This window comes from Panthera leo, chromosome C2, assembly GCF_018350215.1.
Source record: "Panthera leo isolate Ple1 chromosome C2, P.leo_Ple1_pat1.1, whole genome shotgun sequence".
NCBI lineage: Eukaryota > Metazoa > Chordata > Mammalia > Carnivora > Felidae > Panthera > Panthera leo.
Window position 1 is genome coordinate 14650896 of NC_056687.1, and position 11383 is coordinate 14662278.

The 11383-nt window shown below is 39.4% G+C and overlaps 1 protein-coding gene across 1 annotated transcript; it reads left to right on the forward strand.

Moving 5' to 3' along the window:
* Positions 1-5272: 5272 nt before the first annotated feature.
* On the forward strand, positions 5273-5887 carry LOC122229677 (keratin-associated protein 27-1). The gene has a single exon (XM_042955043.1). It carries the CDS (start codon positions 5273-5275, stop codon positions 5885-5887), a length of 615 nt encoding a protein of 204 aa, XP_042810977.1.
* Positions 5888-11383: the final 5496 nt, after the last annotated feature.

Below are 11383 nucleotides of genomic sequence, written 5' to 3' on the forward strand. Positions count from 1 at the left end.
ATATTATCTCTCCTCTCACTTTTTTTAGGTAGACTCCACAGTCAAAAGAGTTGATATTTCCAACACAATGGTAGCATTAAATATGCTTATATTTTTGTTAATTACAAGGTCACTGTTTTATATTTTATTTCAAGTATTATTTGGTTTAACCAGGACAGTTTTGTCTACCCTTGTTATATCCTTGATGCACACAATGGGACCTTACCTAATGAAATCCCGAAAGTAGTACATACTCGATAAAGGTTAATCTGGTAGATGAATGAATGAAATCAAGCTAGGGTTACAATCCCCAGGATGCATCATGTCAATGGCAACAAACACTCCTTCATTTTTGCTAGTTGAACTCAATTGGGATAAGCTGGTTGTCAGTAGGGTCATTCATTTTCTGCTCACCATTGCGATCAAGAATGATTTAGCACCATCTTAATGACGTATTTTCACAACAGCAGTGACCATAGTGTTAAGTGGGAGAACTCAAAAATTAATTCCCACTTCTGTATCACACAAAAGCAGAAACATAACTTCACCAAAAGCTGACCTCAGAGGCAGGCCTGAGTAAGTGCATCTGGGAAAAGGAACAAAAGCAAGTGTATAATTACTATTTATTACTATAAATAAACTATGACACTTTCACATTCAAGACATAATGGAACAAGGGGTTAGGAAATATGGAAGTTATTACTCAAATGGCTGAGATACTGTGGTCCATTCTTTTTTTTTTCAATTACTCTTTGTTAATGACTACATACACCCTGTGTACTACTGCCTTTCTTTCTCTCTTGTTTTCTTGCTTTCTTTTTCTTTCTTTCTTTCTTTTGAATCAAAGTCTGATATCATTGAATTGAAAATGACCAAGAATTATCCCAAGAAGCAAAATTATTTAGAGATATCTTCATAGAAAAAAAAATGATGTCACATGTGAATCCTTTTATTATCATGTTCTAAGAGAATCTATCATTAGAAACATATAAAGCTGGCAAGAGACCATTTCCATATTCCACATAGGATCATTATTACGGTTATAATGTCATAACTCTGAGTATTCCAGAGACTAAAAAAAATCTTTTCTTTATGCGTTACAGTGTCTGAGAGGCATTATATGGTACTTGACTCACTTTACAAAATGGTATATTTAAAGGAAGCTGGTCATTCCCTTTGGCACACTTTTTTGAGGTAGACCAATGAAAAACGTACACTTTCTTTACTCTCAGAGTTGCTCCCAAATACAATAGAACTATTCATTTTAAGTCATAGATTTCTATCCGCATGCATGGCAACTAATAGTCTACTAACTTCAGTCTTTGTTCTGTTAAAATTTTCATAAGTAATCTTAATAAAAATTATATGGCTTAAATGAAAGTGCAGATTTCATTCAGTAGGAAGATTTGACAAGATGCCATTTAATGTCCTTTCAACTCTAAGATATTAAGATTCTGATAGAAAATCATAGAATGTGACAGCTAGAAAGGACCTTTGAGATCTTCTCATCTAAAATCATTATCTTGTAAGATATCCAAAAAGGCAAAGTGACTTGTCCAAATTCATGCAGTGAATTAATAGAACCAGGGCTAGAAGCCAAATCTCTTCACTCTTGGTCTAGTATTCTTAAACTGCTATGCAATCTGTCTACATGAGTGACCTCCTGGTTGGAGAAGAGGAATGGATTTAAATTAACTTAGGTCATTTGGTTGGTGAGATAAAACTAAGGCAAGGATAGAGGAAATAAATTGTGGGAGAATTGAGCTGAATTATGTTACTCAAGGGTGGCTCTACTTTATTTATTTATTTATTTATTTATTTATTTATTTATTTACTTTAATAGAGCTGAGCAAGTGATTAGAAATTCAACATAGGCACATAATCAAATATGAAGGTAATATAAACTGTTCAACCTTATAACCATCAAGTGACAAGCCCTTGAGAGACAGAAACAGGTTGACTAGATCTTTAATGGGAATGAATCCATTCCCAATCTGATCCTTAAAAGAATGAAATGTGCAACATTTATAGATACAAACAACATAATCTCAAACACACAAAAAAAGATACTGTTTTTATTTTACCTTATAGTTTTATATCAATCCAAGATTTATGTTGCCATCCGAACAACATTTTGGTTTGCACAAACATCCTTAACCTGATGAGAAACAGTTACTACTTTTATTCATTTACCAGTCAATATGTGGCAGGCAATTGGGTATCATATATATCATCTCATTTAATTTGTAAAACCACTTGATGAGATTGATACTCTTACAGTTTTCATTTTAAAAACGAAGCAGCCACAGCATAGACATTTAAGAGAAGCGTTTAAGGTTTGTGATTGTAGATCTTGGCTTAGAACCCTAACTGGAGAATCCTTGTATTTAATTTCTTTTCCACAAGGATTGTTGATATTGCACCCTCTGGTGGTAAGGACGTGCTACTGCAGCTGCAATCATTTTTATCCTTCCAGACCAGGAGAGACCAAGGAATTATTCAATCATTTGGTAGCAAAGTGTCCAGTCGCCATAAGCAATAAGGTGACTATTTCTACCTATTTCACAAGAATACTAGGAGATATACTGTATAATTATCATTATCCAAGTGCTTACAAAGCTAACATTTAGTTTTTAGTAGGTTTCATGGAAACAATCTCAAGGTGACCGGTTGTCCTAGCATTCGTCATTCCACAGTAATAAGCCAAGTAACTCCCTTTATAAATCTAGCACCAGTGAAAATATGTATTTACTCCTTGAACCAAAATTGCATGCCAAAACACCTATTAATTCAGCACTCAGTTAAATAGAATGTGCAAGTTAATGCTTCAGCCCAAAGAGAAAAGGACACATGGGGTGGCCTTATTCACAAATGACAGACCCAGCATCACTATTTGACATTTGGAGATTGGGAACCGCACAGGTATTTGCTAATTTGCTACACATAGTGAGGTTAATGAGAAGGCACTCTACTGGAGCCAGTTGTGTGAATGCTGGCCTCTATGATGCCCTGCCTCTGTCCCCTCCAAATCTGGCAATAGGACTTTGTCATGCTGACAGTGAAAAGTGGTGCTCTTTTTCCATGGCAAAAGCTTTTTAAAACATGCCTGCGTACGATCAAACATTATTTTAAAATAATTGACTCAGCCTCTGCCATGCTAATAAGTGGCTTTCTTGATGACTTTGCTCTTACTTCACAAAGGAGTAGCTGAAAGGTAGGCAATGGTTATTTTTTTTTTCTCTTTAAACTCTGTACCCTGGCCAATTCTTGAAAATCTTGTGTATGTCAAGGTTTCAGAACTCCATCCCTTGAGACATTAACTATAATTTGAATACATTTAGCAACTTCCATTTATTTAGCAGCTTCTATTCATTAATTTTTCAAAACACATCAATGGAGCTCTTATTATGTGCCAGCCAGGCTCTGGGCTCAGGGCTGAAGATAGAATAGTGAGGAAGACATTCACACTTTTTGCCTTTATGGAACTCATAGTGTAGGGGCAAAGGCACAGTGAAGAAACAAATAAAATCATTATAAAGTAAGATAAGTTCTATGAGGGAAGAAAAACAGACTCTGAGAATGCAATCTCTTCTCAAACAGAGTGATGAAGGTAAGCCACCCTTCGAAGTCGCTCTTAAGCTAAGACACAAAAGATGACGGAAGAATCTGTATGCCGAGTTTGAGAGGGCAGAAATGGGATGAAACAGACAGGCAGAGGCACGTGCAAAGTGCTGAGGCAAAGAGAGGCTAGACATGCTCAAGGGCCAAGTGGAAGCCTGTGCCATGGAGGATGTCGGGCAGAGGGAGATGACAAGATTTGGAGTTAGAAAAAACAGGCAACACTCAGGTTTTGCAAGGTGCTGTGTAGGCCAGACTAAGGAATATGGATCTTAGTCTCAGGGCAATGGAAATCCATTTAATACAAGCTACAGTGGAAGTATTCCATGCGATGATAAATACAACTATGCATAAGATTTAAATGGGTTATTGGGGCCGTGTGGACAGCATATTGGGATCTTTAAACACACAAGACTGGTCATTCAAAATCATAAATAGCTTGCATGTGCTATGAAGGCCTTTTGCACAAGTTGAGCAGGCAGCTTGTCAGGCTGAATGTATTCAGGTGCGTCCGTTGAAATATATGACATCCCCAGGCCATCACATATTAAGGAGGACTTGTATCAGGTTCCTGAATGTTCTTGGTTTTCTTCAGACCTGAGAAAAGGAGCCAGAGAATGGTGCTAAGAAGGCACTTCTATTGTTTCACTGTTAAGAGCTGAGCTAAGTGAGTTATAGAAGTTGCCATAGAAATTGTGCTCATAGGTCCTATGTTATGAGTATGACACTATACTAAGTACAGTGGCTAATGTGATAGATGTAAGACTCAATCATTCTACAGTCAAAAAACAGGGCACCATAAACAAAAATGAAAAGCATATCTGAGAGAGGATTGTTACAAAGGCAAATATCACCCGTCGAGAAGCACAAATAGAAGTAAAGACACCACTTGGTATAAATACAGTCATCATAAAGAATGTGTCAAAGTCCATTGATAATTCAGAAGAAGTAGTAACCTGCAAATAGGAAGATCTGGGAAAAGCTTCATAAAGAGGCAACATTTATATTTGACCTTCAGTAAGAGGAGGGAAACAAAATGGTGGACAAAGAGAAAGACATTCATAGGACAAGGGTCACTGTCAGTACTTTGGGTGAACAGTAAGAAAAGATCTCATTGTCGAGTCCTTCACACATCCTGATCAATTGGACAGACAAAGATCTGAGTAGAATGAGGGTTGGTTTAATTGGATTGGCTTCTGACTGAAAATGTCTTGATCACGTTATTTTCTTTTGCCAAAAGAGCCTCTCTGAAAACTCTAGTGCTGAATACTGATTAGTACACAGTTGGCTATTTCCACATACATTTGTTTTGTCCATTTACCAATATGGAGAGTCATGGTGACTAAGAAAAAAAAAGTGTTAGCTTGGGAGGCATGTTGGGACTCATATTTGACAAACTCCACCCGTATGAGTCAGCTTTGGGGCCAACATGAAAGCTATATTGAGGACTCAAAACTGATCAGCTTCTTTGTTAATAGGACATTATCTTCATATGTTACTAAACAAAGTGCTAATGAGATGTTATACTTCAAATTAGCTTAAGCAATGAGGTGGAAAGGAGTCTTGAGAAGAAGCCAACACCCAGTTTTCTGAGTATATAATCTCGCCAAAAAGGAATCTTCAGATCTGGCATGCTGGGTCCTTAAGACCGACTTCAATCAAGGGTTTCAACAGTATGTCCGAGAGCCAAGGCCACTCGCCCAGGAACTTCTACAATGTCCCACCACTCTCTGCCATTGTACATGGGTCTAAGCTCATAAGCTTTGAAGATGGATTTTTTTTACCCAGCAGCTGCCATGGCAGGACCTGGCTCCTGGACGACTTTCAAGAAAACTGCAGTGAAACTACCAGCTGCAAAGTGCCCAACTGTAAACAGGAACTGGGCACAGAGCAGAGCTGCATGCAAAGTGCTTGCCTCCCCAGAGTTTTCCAAACAACTCGCTCTAATTCCAGGCCCCGTGAAAAGACAATATGCCAATCAGGACGTTCCTCAGCAATGCTGGCGTGTGTTTCTCAGCCTTGCCAGTCAGGAAGCAGCCAGAAAGTTATAGTCCAGAACTGCCAGCCTGTGAGCCACGTGGCAAAGAGTTGTCCACCCAAGACTTATGTGTCTAAGAGTTGTCAGACTCTGGAATGTGACCCTGGCCAATGTCAATCTCAGAGCCCTGAATCCGGTTCCTGTAGGCCTCCGGTCTACGTCGCACCAGGGCCACAACTCCTGGAATCTTCTTCTAACACTTATGAGCCAACCTGCTGTGTTACTGGTGGTTTGCAACTGCCTAGTAAGTGAAGAATGCAGAGAATGTGTAGAGGAGATAACATAGTCTAATTCAGATAAATTGATTTTCCAAGGTATCTAGGAACTTTTATTTCTCTAAATACGTATTATGTTTTGTGTGTTTGTGAGTGAATGGACAGGTCTTTTGCTGTCTACAAAGAGAAAAGATTTTGGTTTTTGCTCTTTGGGGCATTTCTGGTAGGAAGCTGGGATTGGGAAGCGTGTTAAATATTTTAGGTCACGAGGACACTATTCGCAGAGCACTTAGAGTTGCAACCAGTAACTAACATGAGTACTGGTTATTATCAGCGGAAACACTTAGCACTGAATCTGGTTTATTATAATATATAAATGTAATGTGCGCCTAATCTCAGAAATCTAGATTATATTGTAGTTTAAAGGGACCCTGAACCCTGTCTAGTCCCATGAATCTGATGGGTTCAACTCTATCAGACGTTGTCCGTGTTGTTAGTAACATCAGAACCGCAGTTGAAATCTGTATCTACCCCCTGTCCATTCACTATTTTATCTGCTGTATCACAACTCTCTTGTAGTCAACTGTGAGATTGAATCTATTGCTGGAAAAGTGCAAGAGAATTTTCAATTTCACCTCCATGGACTTCATAACCACATAGTAGCCAGAGAGCTTTGAATATAATGAGCTCCGGCTTAGTGGATCCACTGCATTTCTGCTATCCGTCTTCTTCTTTTCACTATTTCTTAAGTGTTTTCTGAGTTGGGAAAACACTCTTCGTGTTAAATAAATTTACTGCGTTTAGAATTACAAACTTAATGGTCACATTATTTTTCTTCAACACTTTTGTGGGTTTTACGTTACCGGGTTTTCTTTTTCACCAGATGAAAATGGTATAACTATTTGGAAGAAAAAAAAAAAGAGAATACGTTCCATTACAATTGTTTGTATAGTATCAAGCAGAATAAAAGAACATGGTTGTGGTAGTCAGCAGCAGAAAGGGAACATCCTCAGTATGAAGATCATAAAACCGTGGGGCCAGAATGTGTGGAGATACATAAATTTTGCTTAGAATAGCTTGGCTATTGAGAAGCTATGGGTGTGCTCTTAAATGGAGTTCTCGGTTTTCGGAGTGACATATGGGAGTGGTGAAGAGCATGAACTCTGAAGTCAGATTTTCCTGGGTCTGAATCTCAGCCTTGCCGGGTGAGGGTTGTTCGAAACCCTACCGTGAGGCTCTGTACAAATTATTTAACGACTCTCACCTCCGTTTCCTCAAGTTCAAAACTGCGATGTTAACGATAGTTCCACTGTGAGACTTAATAAGTTAATAATTTGAAAGTGCTCAGCACATGACCTTGTATATAGGAAATGCTCAGTAAGATTTCCCAACATGATTAGCTAGCTCGGAGACTCCATACGAAGAGAGGCAGCGATCTGTAGAGAAACCCAAAGATCTCTGACAGATTAGGAACGCCAGTCGTCCAAAGAGTGAAAGGCTAGCTGTTTTGGATCTTGAATGATGCAGGTAGCACCTTCCACCAAAGGAAATCCTAAGAAAACATACTCCATGCCTCGTGTAGGTGGGCTGGCAAGTATCTGAGTTTATGACAGAGCTGATGTTGATTTGCGCATCTGTTATCCTAACGGAGGTGATTTAAGCCTAAAATCCATAAACTACCACGTACGGAGGTGCTGCCATAGAGGGGTGGAGTTGATAGATAGCTGAGGCAGGTCTGAAAGAGGCTGAATGAACACTGTTTGGTCTCATCAGTATTAACAGAGCATATGGCAGCCACAACAGCAGAGCCTTCCTGCAGGAGGGGACCTTGACATTGAGCTTCTGAGCAGAGCAGTGCCGGCAGTGGCAGAGCACTGTCAACGCCAAGGAGAGCTTTCATCTGCGTGGAAGCTTCTCAGTATTCCTGTCACAGCCCATCATGAAAACACGGTTGAAATTCATGCACAGTGAAGGTTGTTACTAATGCAACTCAAATGGGAGGGCCTGGGAAGAGTACAACTCATTTTGGCCACTGTTTCTGAAGACAGGAGGAAAACCAGCTCTTTCATTTGCCTTCCAAGTATATGTTCCTTTAATGGGTGTGGCTTGTTGGGAGACAGGATATTGGTGCCAAGTGGCTAAGTGGCTAAGTGTGGTGTGCGTGTGTGTGTGTGTGTGTGTGTGTGTGTGTGTGTGTATGGTGAGCAGGGGAAGACAGGAGAAGGGAACAGCAATGTTAAAAAGCGTTTTCATTTTTCCACATACTCTGTGTATCATCCTAGACCTTAATTCATTCTTTCCAGGCTGAATGTGATCACTCCCCTAAGGAGAAGTTAGCTGAAGAAGGGGTCAGTATCTATCTAATCTAACCCAACATGGAGCACATTGGAACTCATTGTAGAGAGAAATTGTGTGGATTCAGGAACTAAAGATTCTTGGTATTGGAATAGATAATGGTAGGGCACCTGGGTGGCTCAGTCAGTTAAGAGTCTGACTCGATCTTAGCTCAGGTCTTGATCTCACGGTTTGTGAATTCAAACCCCACATTGAGCTCTGCACTGACAGTATGGAGCCTGCTTGGGATTCTGTCTCTCCCTCTCTCCGCCCCTCCCAGACTTGTACTCTCTTTCTCTCCTTCACTCATATGAGGACTTTAAGAGACAAAACAGATGAACATAAGGGAAGGGAAACAAAAATAATATAAAAACAGGGAGGGGGACAAGACAGAAGAGACTCATAAGTATGGAGAACAAACTGAGGGTTAATGGAGGGGTTATGGGAAGGGGGATGGGCTAAATGGGTAAAGGGCACTAAGGAATCTACTCCTGAAATCATTGTTGCAATATCTGCTAACTAATTTGGATGTAAATTTTAAAAAAATAATAAAAAATAAAATAAATTAAATAAATAAACATTAAAAAAATGAATAGATAATGGTGTGATAATGTGAAAGATATGCTTTGTAGGCCATCTCTTGGCCTTGGAATATACCGAAACTTGTTCAAATCCAAATTCTGCCATTTACCAGCTATGTGCCCTGGGACAAGGTAACATTTCAAAGACTCGGTTCCTCTATTATAAAATGGAGATAGAGGCGCCTGGGTGGCTCAGTAGGTTAAGCGTCCGACTTCAGCTCAGTTCATGATCTCACAGTCCATGAGTTCGAGCCCCGCATCAGGCTCTGTGCTGACAGCTCAGAGCCTGGAGCCTGCTTTGGATTCTGTCTCCCTCTCTCTCTGCCTGTCCCCTGCTCATGCTCTGTCTAAAAATAAATAAAAACATTAAAAAATTTTTAAAAAATAAAATAAAATGGATATAATGCCTAAATCACTGAATGATTGTGACAACTACATGACATCATGGACATTAAACGCTTAATGAAGTGTTTGTGTCAACTTATGTAAGAATCATTTGACATTTCATCCGATAATTTGCTTCTTGGGCCTCAGCCTCCATTTATTCTCATGATTTCTCTACGCCGGATTTGAATTTTAAGACAGAGGCCAGGAAAAGCCCTTCCATTATAGGTACAAAGGTTACACACAGTATGGAACATAACCCAAATAGTCTGTGCAGTACTCTCAAAAACTGTAGAAGTGACTCAGTGGGTACATGCTACAGAACATTCCTCATAGATCAAGGAAATTCCTCCTGCTTGAACAGAAAGGCTCTGGTTGGATTTGGTCATTGGTATCACCTACCCTAGACTCTTCAAGACATCAATAGCTTAATAGCATGCTTTTCTGCTGGGAGCTAAGCATAATGAATTTCAGGAACATTTTCTTGCTTATGCAATACAGTGCCAAAAGCCATAAGATGACTCTTATTAATTTGGTCCTAATTGTTTACCAAGCACTGTATATGTACTTTTCAACTTTAAGTTTAAACAACCTAGTCGGACGAGTACAATTTTTTAAATCTTCATTTTTTTTTTCAATGCGGATGAAGACACATATAAATGAAGACACATATAAATGAAGACACATATAAATTAAGAAATCCAAGATCATGCAGATGGGAAATGGTGGATCCAGGATTTTAATCCGGTGAGTTTGACTTCAGAGTTTGAGGTATAAATCCTGACTACCAGATGACATTGTATGTTTTGTCCCCAGAGCAACCCAAATATGGGGGAGATCTCTGTGTCCTATAGAGGTTCTGAATAAATAAATTGAAAATTAGTCTGGCTATATTTTATTGTTGTACAATTGTATGTCATCTACAGAAACAACGGCGAGAAAGAAACAAAGTTGTGGATGAAATGACCAGGGAACTAAATATAGCTGATCGGATGCCTTAATTACAACCAGGAATGCTAGAAAGGATTTAGGCATATTTCATTGGAGTTTGTGAAATATTATAGATTTTCAATATCTTAGAAAAGAACATGAACGTCAGATCATGTGAAATTATGTAATCTAAGTACAAGAGAAGGTGTTTAGACAGTATGGAGTCAGATGTTTCTACAATGTAAGCTTGACTGTCTTGATGTTGTTAGCAATTCTGTTTTTCATACCCTTAGTCCCTATGTCTTTCTAGTTAAATATGTTCCTTTTCAAAACTCTGAGCCTGTTTTAGACATTAGGGGGATATGAGAACATTTTAAGTTTATTTATTTATCCAGAGAGAGACAGAGACAGTGTGAGTGGGAGAAGGGGAGAGAGAGAGGGAGAGAGAATCCTAAGCAAACTCCCCACTGTCAGCACAGAGCCCCACACAGGGCTCGAACTTACGAAGCAGCAAGAACATGACATGAGCGGAAGCCAACAGTCAGAGGCTTAACCCACTGAGCCACTCAGGTGCCCAGAGGACAGCATTTTGTTCCATGTTGCATCAGAGTCACTGACACCTTTCTGGAAGCCAGAATATCTTTCCCTAGTTCTGGTTCCCGTTTCTACCTTCAGCGACTTCCTGTTACTCCCTCAGTTTGAAATTCATTCACTGCAATTGGTATTCTTCCCCTGGAACCCAAATGGAAATAACGATAATCAATTACAAAAATAGCTAAAAACGGAACAATGAGCACAAAGCAAGAGTCCTTTTTGAGACAATTGATTACTCACTAATACTGGTTATATCAGAGCTATGGCTTTGGTTAGCAATAACATATACTCTAGGGAGATAGACACAAATAGGGTAAAGATCTAAAAATTAAATGAAATTTTGAATTAGAAAAACACATCTTTGTGGTTGCGTAGTATTAAGAATTGCTGGCACTTGTATAATTTTCTCTGGTATTGTATTGTATTGTATTGTATTGTACTGTATTGTATTGTAGTTTAGAGAGATAGACAGCATATGAGCGTGGGAGAGAGGGAGGGAGGGAAGGAGGAAGGGAGGGGGGGAAAGAGGGGGGGGGAGAGAATCCCAAGGAGCTCCACAGTCAGAACAGATACTGACATGGGGCTCCATCTCATGACTCAGGGATCATGACCCAAGCCAAAATCAAGACTCTCACACTCAACCGACTGAGCCACCCAGGTGCCCCTCCAACCCCCTGACTTGATAGAAAGAAATTCACTAATGGGATTCA

Coding starts and splice junctions, on each gene's coding strand:
- LOC122229677 (XM_042955043.1), top strand. CDS start 5,273: ATGTCCGAGAGCCAAGGCCACTCGCCCAGGAACTTCTACAATGTCCCA.